We start from the raw sequence: 12,309 nt of genomic DNA, 5'->3' as shown, positions 1-12,309 counted from the left end.
GGGCTAAGAAGACCATCACCAAGGTCACAAGGGGAGTCACCCCTAGAGTTGATCTTGATGAGTCCCAAATGACCAAGGCTTTAAAGCCTAGGAGGGTCATTAGGAGGGTTGCTAGGGAAGTCATCCCTAGTGAATATTTAGTGAACCCAATGAGCTCAAATAGGTTTTGGGTCCCTAGGAGCGTGATTCCATCACGCTAGATGGGTTAGGGTGTGCCAACCTTAATTGAATAGGTAGTTAACCTAATCATGGAAAAAGGTGGCACTTTAGGAATGTTCAAGGTGTAATCAAGCCTTGAAAATGAGATTAAAAAATTATTCCTAAGGTGATTAGCATATGCCAACCATATTTGAGGAATTCTCTAGAGTCAATCTAATTGGCACATAGTGATCTAAAAATCTTTGGTATATGATTTTAGGTCTATTACACTTAGGAATATAGAACCTATCGTAAAATGATCAAAACTATCAAAAATGGCAACTAAGGCTAGAATTAGGTATTTTCTATACCTTTATATATTATTTGCCATGTATTGTTTGCCATATGTCATGTCATGACATCATATTTAATTTATTATCATTTGAAATGTCATGATAATGCTTAGGTTAGTTAAATGTCATTCCTTATTTAAGTTTCATACTTTATGACATGACATCATGACATTGGCACATGTTTTTACTTATGATATTATTTTATGCCATGTCATCATCTTTTGCATTTATAATCAATTAATTTGATTTAAGGACAAAAACATAATTTGATATGGAAATCAAATTGTTGTTTAGAAAATGCATGAGAACTTAGCTTAAGATGACCTAAACCCATATCTCACATCAAAATTGACTTGGATGTGTTTGATACACCTTAGATGTGTGTGAGATATTAGGATTATGAGTTAGGATCAAGGTGCATAGTTCTTGTACCTAGATGAGCCTAATTCGAAATTGAGGATCATAGGGAAAGCTTGCGTACAAGTCATGTACACTTAGCCCTAAGATTGTGGTCCTAAATTAAATGGTTTAAAATCATTTCAAAATTGATTTGAAAAACCTTGATGAAGTTTTTCTAGTGATAGCATTCATCATTGAGCAAGTTGATACAAAGTTTTTGAAACTTTGAGCTATTTCAAGACTTTTCGAACTTTGTATCAAGATTTGAAAATGGAAGTTATTTTCATAGAAAACTATTTTTCCATGATAATATATGTTATGAGGAATGTATCCTCAAAATTTTATAATTTTTGGAATTTTCTATAATTTTGTAGGAGTTTCTGAATTTCGGGAGGAAGAAATTCAGAAATCAGATGTGTGACCGATCAGGAGGTTCCCTGATCGGTCCAGGGGATGCTGGATCGGTCACTGGACCGATCCAGGGAGCTCCTGATCGGTCTGGTGACCGATCGGGCGTGCCAAAATGCTGATTTTTCTGAAATTTCAGCTGAAAGTTAAAACACAGTTTGTGTTTTGGATTTCTAAAGGTTTGAAACTCTCCAAGACATTGTTGGTGCAATGGTCAAGGGGGAGTTGACCTTTAGGGGGAGTTTTACCTATTAGTCAAGGGAGAGTTGACTTTTAGGGGGAGTTTTTATTCTAAAGACTTGAGTGATATGGGATTATCACTAAGTTGATTGTTGACTTTAGTATCAAGGGGGAAATTAAGGGTTTCAATGAAAGGTATGGGACTTTCATTAGGAATAAACTCTTGACCTTGATTCACTCTTTTTGATGTGTGTCAAAAAGGGGGAGAATGGGAGAATGTCCAAAGAATGTTCAAGGAAGAACATTAGAGTTTGGGGAGAATGTTCAAGGAAGAATATTGGGAAACCTAAGTTAGGTTATCGGGTTAACCTAACTTGTTTATGATTTTGTCAAACATCAAAAAGGGGGAGATTGTTGGTGCAACCTTAGGTCAAGGTTGACCTGGTTGACCTGACTCGAGTTGACCTGACTCGAGTTGTATTTTGATGTTTGACGAGAATAGAAAAGTTCTATTCTAATGTTTAACGAGAATAGAAGAGTTGTATCTTGATGTTTGACAAGAATATTGGAAAACTTGGGAGGTTGTGGGTGCAACCCTTGGTCAAGGTTGACCTGGTTGACTCGACTTGAGTTGATCTATTTCAAGAAGTCCAAGCAGGGAGCTTGGCACGGGAAGTCCAAGTATGGAGACTTGGCACGGAAAAGTCCAAGCAGGGAGCTTAGCATGGGAAAAGTCCAAGCAGGGACTTGGCACGGAGAAGTCCAAGTATGGAAGCTTGGCATGTGGAAGTCGGAGAGGGCTTGATAGCTCGTTCTCCGGACTGTGGTCAGAGAGAGCTCGGTAGCTCGTTCTCTGGACCTGATGGAGTCGGAGAGGGCTCGGTAGCTCGTTCTCCGGACTATGGTCAGAGAGGGCTCGGTAGCTCGTTCTCTGGGCCGGATGTGGAAGTCGGAGAGGGCTCGGTAGCTCGTTCTCCGGACTAGGTCAGAGAGGGCTTGGTAGCTCGTTCTCTGGACCGAACGAAGTCGGAGAGGGCTCGATAGCTCGTTCTCCGGACTAAGTCAGAGAGGGCTCGGTAGCTCGTTCTCTAGACCAGGAAGGCAGATAGAAAATCCTGGTGAGTGAAGCCAGGTAAAAGTCCTAGTGAGTGAAGCTAGGCAGTTTGGAAGTCCTGGTAAGTGAAGCCAGGCATATTGGAAATCCTGGTGAGTGAAGCCAGGTGAAAACCCTAGTCAGTGAAGCCAGGTGAAAACCCTAGTCAGTGAAGCCGGGCAAGGAAAAATCCAGATGGATCAAGGATGATCGGACATCTGGTGTTGAGAAGGTCAAGTAGGTCAAGGGAGTGACCGGATACTTGGCACGAAGAGAAAAGTCCAAGTGGGTCAAAGGGATTGACCGGACACTTGGTGGGGAGTCTTAGCAGGTCAAGGGAGTGACCGGATGCTAAGCATGATGTACCAACAGGTCAAGGTTGACCGGATGTTGGTGTGGGAGACTTGGGACTTGGTATTGGGAAAAACCAAGCTCTGGATTGATCTGGGGACCGATCCAGTGATACGGCTGATCGGTCTGGTGACCGATCAGTAACCAAACAGAATGCTTCTGTGGATTATCTGATCGGTCTAAAGACCGATCAGGAAGCAAACAGAAGAGAAGAAGGAGAAAGGCTGATCGGTCCAGGGACCGATCAGACTCTTCCTGGACCGATCAGGACATATCCTGATCGGTCCAGGCTTAGCCTGATCGGTCCCAAGACCGATCAGGGACAGTGTGGACCGATCAGGTTGGAACCTGATCGGTCCAGGCCTAGCCGTTGTGAGTGACAACGGCTAGATCTCGGTCTTCTGTGTCTTCTTCTATCTTCACAGGTTTGCAGGTTCAGCTATATAAAGAGTCGAGCGACTCTACAGGACCTTCTTCTTGCTTCTGCAAGTTCTTCCAGGTTCCTTCTGCGAGCTTTGCTGAGCTCATACTTCTTGAAGCTTCGCCTGCTGGCATCCGTGAAGCTGCTGCTTCATCAACGGACTCCAGACGAGAAGGCAAGCTTGTTTGTTTTACATTCATATTGTCTTGTGCTTCTTTGTATTTTTTGTACTTCTATCTTGCTGTTGCAAGAGTTATTGTGGCGAGGTTTCTCCACCCAGAAGGAGTTCATATTAGCCGGTTATCCGGGGTCTCATCCACCGACGGATTGATAGGCTTCGTCCACCTTACGGACACGCCGAGGAGTAGGAGTATCATCTCCGAACCTCGTTACATCATCGTGTTTGAGGTTTGATCTTCTCCACTTTCGTTTCTACATTGTATTTCCGCTGCGCTAACCTAAATTGTAGGAAGAAACGATAATTTGAGGTCGGCTATTCACACCCCCCCTCTCTAGCCGCATCCGAAGGTCCTAACAATGGAGTGCATGGACAACCACCTGGGCTGCAGAAAGATGGCGAGAAAATGCTGAAAAGGCTCGATCTAATAGGAATACAGAGCCAGGTGGCCTGAGCACCGAAATCGCTCGGCATACGTCAGGATCGAAATCTATTGTTGAGCATGCTATGGATTTGGTAATTTAATTTAAAGCTATAATTTTTAACAATTTTTTATTTTATTATCACATTAGTATGTATAATTATGTCTCAAAATATTTGTGTATGTAGGAGCATGATCTTGCTCGGCAGCCCACATGCATGGAGGTATTTCTGAAGACCCATAAGAAGAAAGATGGGTCATTTGTCGATTCTCGATCTCAGGCCCTACACGTAAGATTATTAACTTTATTTCATTTGTTCATGCATTTCTATTTTGATTAATTTTAATAATTATTATCAAATTAAATATTGATATATTATAATTTTGAACACAAGATCAAATGACAGAAAGAGTGGCTCAGACCTCTCAGTAGTCACAGAGGGGGGGAGTCACAGTCTCTATCGCAATGCCAGCATAATCCCTTTGCCATCCTTTCCTTGATCTCTTCTTTTGTCAATCTACGGGGAGTTGAATAACGTGATGGGTTTTCATGAATTACCTTGTTATTTCTTCTTCCTTCCTCATTGATCTTCTCTTCTTGTAGTCATACAAAGGATAAGGCAGCCTTCATGGTGTGGGGTTGATTCATTTTTACTTCTCGTCGCATATCAAGGCGAAGTCCTTCAATAAAAGTGCCCAGTAGTTGCTTTTCTGACCAATCACGAGTTCGATTAGAGAGTCGCTCGAATCGTCCTTGGTACTCTAGTACGGTTGAATCGAATTTTGGCCAATTCTCCATCAACATTCTCATAACCGGAGGGACCAAATCGATTGATGAGTTCTTCTTTGATTTCCTCCCATTTTAGAGGCCTATGGCATGCTTCAAGCCAGTCATACGATTGGATGACATCGCCTTCGAGGTTTATAGATGCTAGTTCTACCTTTGCATTGTCCGATGTGCTGTGGAAACGAAAATATTTTTCAGCCATTGAAATTCATCCAATCGGATCGTTGTTCTCCCAACGAGGAAATTCCACCTTCATACGTGGATAGTTGTGCTCTTGATCTTCATTTGAGTTTGCTCCTTGGTCATATTGTTGTTGTCGAAACTGCTGATTTATTCCCCTTTTGATTAGTATGCTTGAACTGGAATCTGCTACTAAACGATCCTTCAATTCTTGCACTATTGTGACCAACGATACCATAATTTTTTCGAATTTATCCATCCTTGTCTCGTGCTTAGCTTCAAATTCCAGAGCCCATTTGACGTCAGGATGAGATCTTCCGATTGTCATGTCAAAGTGAATTTTCTTCTCTTAAAATCGAGTTAAAATCATGCCCTTGTTGAAGTTGCTGCGAGATGTTATAGGGCAAAGATGAAGTGAACGTGCTTTGATACCAAGTTGATAGGAACCCGGAGGTCTATCACGTGGAATAATCGAAAGAGAAAAATGAAAAAGGGATAGGGTCATCGTTTCGAGGGGATCGGCCTCCAATAATCAAATGAAATTGATTAATTAAAAGGAAAAGTACTTATCTTCCAAAATTATATAACGTCTCTTTAAATAGAGACCTAAACTACATTTTCAAAAAAAAAAAGGTTTAAAAGAAAAATAAATTAAAATATTTTAAAGGAAATAAAATGTGTTATTAAAACTTATCTAAAAAAAAAAAAAGAAAAACGTCTAAAATTTAAAGAAAATAAAATAAAATGATTTATTTTAATACATCCATTAAAGGATCTTCTCATGTATCTTCTGATTTTGGGTGAAAGGTATGATTTTGTTGGATTGGCTGAGGAGGATCGAGAACTGAGATTGGAGGACTGTGGTTTCTTCTTTTGATTCCTCATCCGTTTAATCTACCTCCTGAATCCTCATAGAAAGTGAGGACAAACGGCAGTTTGGAACTGGTAGTATATTAGGGGATTTTGATCTCGACTTGGCTTTTGGAATTCTTAGCATCTGAGGGTTGTGCGAGACCAGAGTTTGGATTTATGGAAGCTGACTAGAAATGAAGAGGAGGATTAATTCCCTTCGTCCCCAAGAAAGGACTGGTCGACCGGACTGATGAAGTTTGTAAGCGTTCTAGTTATTTTGATGGCGACTTCGACTCACGGACTGAACGGTTCTTCCCATCGACGATGAACTTGAAAGAGGAACTGCCTGAAGCTCCATTCCCAGAAAATTTGTCTCCACCGGCGGTGGCGCAGTCGAAGCCGCACCGGCACCGCGGGCACTCCTCGAAGTTGGCGACGGGGAAGGTGGCGGAGAGAGGGCCGACGTAGAAGTTGAGGGCGGCGTCGCTCCGGGCGACGCTGCCGATGCTGAACCAGGCGAAGAGGACCTTGACGCTGGCCCCCTTCAGGTCGGTCAGCGCCCCGGCGTCCACCTTCCCGGTGATCTTGCTGTCGTACTTGAGCAGGTACCCGCCGTCCACCTTGAATTCGCAATTGCTGGCCAGGAACACCGTGAAGCTACCGTCGCCCTTCAGCTCGTAGCTCCGCACGCCCTCCGGCAGGATTCCCTTGGGGAAATCGAACTTCTCCAGCATCTCGCAGGCGGAGGGTCGCTCGCCGGCGGAGGAGAGGATTACGGCGGAGGAGAGTAGGAGGAGGAGGCAAGGTCGGATTTTGAAGGCAGGCATTGCCGAAAGATCGGATTTTGAGATGTTTTCGTGAAGATTGTCTCGCGAGGAGTCGATCGAGTGATGATTTTGATCGGGAGAAAGATTTGGATTTTGATGATGCGTCAGACATCGGATGGAGGAGTTTGGGAAGGCAAGAAATAGGGCCAAGAAAGATGGCTGGCCGACGCAGGTTAAATATTCAGCATCCCATAAAGAAACCAAAAAAAATTATAAATTAAAAACCAAAATTGGACTGAAAACAATATTTAGCATCCTCTAAAATTTTCCCAATTTGAAGGTGTTCATGGACTCATCATGATACTAAGGAGACCATTTGAAGTTTAGACTATGGTGCTATGATAGAATATTCCTATTGATAATGAGTTTTTAGATGGGTCATCATGTGTACTTTTCGAATTATCTTGATAGACAATAGAAAACTTTTGTATGCTCAAACCGATCACTTCTAAGAATATTTAATGAGGTTAATTAGAATTATTATTTTTTATTTTTATTTTAGAAGACAATTTGAAGCCTCTTGAGGCACTCTGCAATGGTAAGTGTGAGGATTTGAATGTCACATTGGACATTTTTTTAATGTCCATGGAGTTAACCCACTCATGATGTTAGGTATCATGCTAGGAGTCACATGCTCTTTTTGTAGTTATCTGGTGGCTGGATTTGAAGGAAAATAATATTAAAAATAAACAGTGAGTTTACAAATTATTAAGTCCATAAGGATTCAGAGAAGGAAATTAATTTTAAATAGTAGAATTTTGTCATATTATTATCATCAATCACACCATTTGTTTTTAAACCAAATGCATACCTTACAAGCAATAATGCCAGCTTGCATTTTCATTTATCTACTCTATGCCAACCACAATTTAGCAAAAATAGTTTACTTCTAAGGGTGGCAAAAGATGATATGACAATTTTATGAGTTCCATTTTTAATAAAACTTATTAAACATGATTAACTTCAACTATAGCATAAATGCTCTATGTTTTAGCTTCATAACGTAATAATATGATAGGTTAAGACTTGTTTAAACATGAATTTAGTGATAAATCGACATCTAGAATTTTAATATTTATTTGATAATATATTTAATGGAGTCTAATTAGGATAAGATTGACCAAATGACTAGCAAAGATGAGAAATATACTGAGTGATTAATAAATATAAGTAGGTCAAGATGACTTGATTCTTGATAAGAGAAAAACTCTAGAGGGGGATAACCCTAGATAAAGAGAAAAATCTTGGGGCGGAGGTAATCCTAGGTCCTGGTAAGTGAAGTCAAGTCGAAAAAATCCTAAAGTGAGGAAACCCTAAGTCTTGTTGAGTAAAGCAAGATGTTGAAAACTCTAATGAGAGGTAACCTTAGGTAATGAGAAATCTTGGAGTGAACTTCAAGTAAGGATGATCAAATAGTTTTTGGTCGATTGTGCGTGGTCGATCGAACCAACGGATCTTGGTAAAACTAAGTTTAGTTTCTATAGTATTTTGCATTACTATTATTGTTGTTGGCTAATTTAGAATTACAGGAAAAGTTTTAGTGGAGCAGGTGATCAGACACTTAGCAGAGAAAGTCCAAACAGGTCTAGATGACTAAATGTTTGGCAAGTAGGTTGAGGTAAGCAACTAGAGTGAATCGACGGGGAGGTCGTGTCCTGAGAAGAGACAAATCCTAGGTCGCTGATCCAATTGAAGACATCGGGAGATTTCCAAGTTGAAATCAAGACAAGTCTTACTACCTTTTCACTCATGCAACATTATACTACAGTGTTAACTTTGTATTGCAAGATATTTTTAATACTATTAAATTAACTATGTTTTGTACGACCGAATAAGAGGTTCAGTCGACCAAACCTAGCTAATGTGGCAAGGTTCAGATCGCGCAGAGCAAACTTAGAAGTCAGGTTGATCAGTCGACTAAACCTAGGTATCGATCGACCAAACCTAATTGATAATCATAGCGACAGATTCGATCTTGGCAAAGTTGGAAAATTCAGGGTTCAATTGACCGAACATTAAATGACGCGAAGATCGGATCTCAACAAACAAAGAAGGATGCGTGATTAGTCAACCGATAGGTAAATCGATTGATCAAAAGGATCAGTCGACAGAAGACTTTTTTGGTCAACCAAACACAGCTTATATAAGTCCACCTGGAGCTCGGAGCCAAGAGAACTTCTGTACAACCTTCTGATCTTCATTCCCTCTGATTTGTGTTGCTATAACTCTACGCCTCAACTCTGTATGCAAGTTACAACGCCGAAGATCTCCGACGATCTTCAACTTAAATTTTATTTATCGACACATTTACTTTTAGCTTGTATAACTCTTGTAAACATCATTTTATGAAGTACCTGTTTTCTGAAGATTTTTTTTTAAAAAAAAATTAGTAGATTACCCAATAGTGCAATGAAGAATCACAAATCTTGGAATAAGAGTCAATACCGATTCTAAACTAAATAACCAATTGTGTCTCCATGTGTATTGTTTTTAATTCCGCTATAATACTTTAATTTTATCTTAATAAGAAAAAAAAATTAATCAAACCATATTCACCCATCACTTTTCCAATCTTTCAGAATTAACTTCCGCTTCTTTTTTTGAATTTGCATGCAATATTAATACGCGTGTAGATTTATGTTTTGAGTTGTAATTAAATAAGTCATGCAATGCAAACATAAATATAATTTTTTAGAACACATGATCTTACAACAATATCAGTCAATCTATGCTTTCTTCCCTAATGATCTGTGGAAACGACCACAAACTTAGCATGGCGCGCCGTATCCTCAGGCCAACAATTTTCTAAGATTAACGGTATGTAAAATGGCTGATGCAGACTGAGAAAGAAGAGGAAGAAATCAACATGGTTGTAGCTCTTATTATAGATTCTCTGCATTAATAAATTCCCATCACCAAAAGAAGGGAAATTTTAGGCATCAAAACCCATTGCACACATGAGAGACCACCAACACACATGATGCAGAGGAACAGCTTAAAACTTACATAATGACTCAGCATTGGAAAAGCTAAAAGCTAATTCCAAAAAGGATTTTTAAAAAACACATGTAATCATCAGCAATAAGCACAGCGCAGCCATAATTACAAGGTCGCTTCTGTTGAGTTTGGTGTTGAGTTTTGTATTTTAATTCAAACTATTTTTTTTTTTATTTAGTTGTTATTTTGATAATGTATGTGTGTATACATTTAGTCCCACATTGTTAAGCAAAGAAGATTAGAAGGTCTTATATATGAAGTCCTTCCATCTTTGCTTAGCAAAGTAAAGGGGGACCTACACGCATGCGCGGGCCGAGCTCAAATTAGATGGCTTCGGGGGGTTTGAGTCGGAAATCCATAAATCGAGCACGACGCACGCGATCATTGCATGCCGATGTTTCAACCAGAGATACACGATTTCCGATTTCTCAACCTCTTTACTCTTTTTATTTATAAATTTATTGCATGTTTGCTATTTTGATATAAATAGATTACTGTAGTAATCAGTTTTACAACAGCTTCAACAGAAAGCATAATTCAGCTATTACTTAACCGTCCCATCCATGTTCAAAATGCAATCGAATGCTTTAATAAAAGTGTAAATTACCATTTCAAGACTTTTACTTCTTAGGATGCAATCTAAAATAAGATTAACCTGGCCAATAATGAGCCCGAAGGATGTAACCAATATCAACATACAGGATGCTGAGTTCCTTGCTGCATCTTGGAAATATAATACCGCTGCAATTCAATATCAAGAAAGGGTGAGAGGTCTGGTGTACAGTTGGATATGATTCAGTAAAAGTGGATTTGCTGATGGCACTGAAATGGTCATAAATAAAGCAGAAGACCCTATTGACAAAGACTGAGTGCATCAGTCAGTAACATGGCCTCTTCTCGTGACTGCATTGCTTGCCAGACCTTGAAATCTTCACCAAAATAGCCTTGTTCCTTCCAATACTTTAAACATACCATGCTAAATGACCCTTGCTCATTGCCAGAAGGGTCAGTGTAATGCCATATTTTATCCTTCATTCCGAATAGGAGACTTACTGGTATCTGGTTAGTTGAGTTAGAGTTCGGAACTTCTCCACCTTTGGTTTCAACTACTTGACCGCTGCTTGTTGAATTAACATGTTGTGTAATATCTTTTGACGTTTGATTTTCTACAACAAATCCAGTAAATTGAGATTGATGAACAAAAGCATTTCAAGTTTCTCTGGAAAAAAAATGTCAAGTTTTAAAGCAAAAGTTCCATCAATTACACAACCAAATCAATTTATTCATTGTACAAGAGAAATTGAAAGTTCAAAAGGAAAAAAAATGCTTAAAGTGTATTTCCTACAAAAAAATGAAGAGTGGCCAACTTAAGAGTGCAAGTAGTACTTATACTTTTCTCCCTTCTTCTCTGACTTTGCCGAGTAGTCCCCTCTTGTGAGAAGATATGGAATTGATGTGCGTAGATTGTATATGTTTTTAGACATTATTTGATGTACATTCGCATGCACTTGTTTACAATTTATGTTCTCACATCCTTTTCTATCATTTATCAGTATGATTACTCTATTTTATTTGGAGATCTGTTCTTTCTTTGTTTTTCACGACAGAAAGTGATTTGGAGACATTTTGGAGCGAAAACACGCTTTGAAAGGCAAATTTAGCAAGGCACACGACCATGTCGTGCCCAGAGGCACAACCGTGTCTCACCAAGGTCTTTCGAAGCTCCCAAGTGATCTCATGCAGGCAGGCACAACCATGTCTCCTCGAACGAACAATACATGGCAGGGTCGTGCCTCCTACTACTGCATCTTACAAGGTAGCTATGCCTTTTAGACACAGCCATGCCTCATATGGCCGATGGGGTAGGCTGTGCCAATGTGGCACGACCTTGCTTTGTGTTTTTGCCAAAGGGGACTTCTCCCCTTTTCTAAGGGGAGGAGGGTTCTTCCCTCACGGAAGACCCAAGAGGGATAGATCTGACACTGTCATTGCCAAGAATTGACAATCCGAAGCCAGAAATATCCACCCCATCTACCTCCAGAGCAAGGATCTCAACGACAACGGACTTCCACATTGGGCTAAGTTTCCTTTTCCATTTTGTAGATCGAGTTGATACTTGCCTATTTTTCATGTCTATGATGTTCTTTCCTTTGTTCATGGAGTAGATCTCCATACTCTAAGATGTAGGGAATAATTGTAGCGCATTTCTTGATGTAAACACTATGTATTTGAATATCTCTTGTTCTATGACATGTCTGTGCCTTGTCTGTGTTTGATTGAATGTGTATGTAGGAATCTATTACTTGTATGTATCGTTTAATTGAACCATTGTATAGATTGATCGCCACGTAGGGGAGATGCCCGAGATAGTATGACCGGGGGTCCTCATGTGACAGTTGGTTCCCTTAACAACCAAACATCTCGAGCATCGCCTTGAAATGGTGGGTAATTCTCTACAAGGGGATTATCTAATCATGTTTAATGGGTTTCTCCCAATCCTGTGTTAGAAAGTGATCAGTGTAATATGGAGAGTATGACTGATGTGAGGGTTGGTTCCCTTAACAATCAGGCTCTTCATGTTACCTCTTCTACTTAATGACACTAGATGCCAATGGGAGAAACACTCTAGCACATCTGCACCGGTATCTAGTTAGGATCCCTACAAAGCACAGACATCGAGGGTAAGAGATAAACAATTCATAGTGCATCAACTAGTGTTACAAT

The 12,309-nt window shown here is 40.0% G+C and overlaps 1 protein-coding gene across 1 annotated transcript; it reads right to left on the bottom strand.

The window, feature by feature from the left end:
- Positions 1 to 5,589: 5,589 nt before the first annotated feature.
- Positions 5,590 to 6,737, bottom strand: LOC122039868. The gene has a single exon (XM_042599291.1). The coding sequence runs from the start codon at positions 6,586 to 6,588 to the stop codon at positions 6,034 to 6,036; it is 555 nt and encodes a 184-aa protein (XP_042455225.1). The 5' UTR covers positions 6,589 to 6,737; the 3' UTR covers positions 5,590 to 6,033.
- Positions 6,738 to 12,309: the final 5,572 nt, after the last annotated feature.

This window comes from Zingiber officinale, chromosome 2A (genome assembly GCF_018446385.1).
Source record: "Zingiber officinale cultivar Zhangliang chromosome 2A, Zo_v1.1, whole genome shotgun sequence".
NCBI classification, from domain to species: Eukaryota; Viridiplantae; Streptophyta; class Magnoliopsida; order Zingiberales; family Zingiberaceae; genus Zingiber; species Zingiber officinale.
The sequence above is the reverse complement of the archived record's forward strand: the minus strand, read 5'-3'. Positions and strand labels throughout refer to the sequence as shown.

Bases quoted from the DNA above. Each gene is read 5' to 3' on its own strand.
- LOC122039868 (XM_042599291.1), bottom strand. From the start codon at position 6,588: ATGCCTGCCTTCAAAATCCGACCTTGCCTCCTCCTCCTACTCTCCTCC.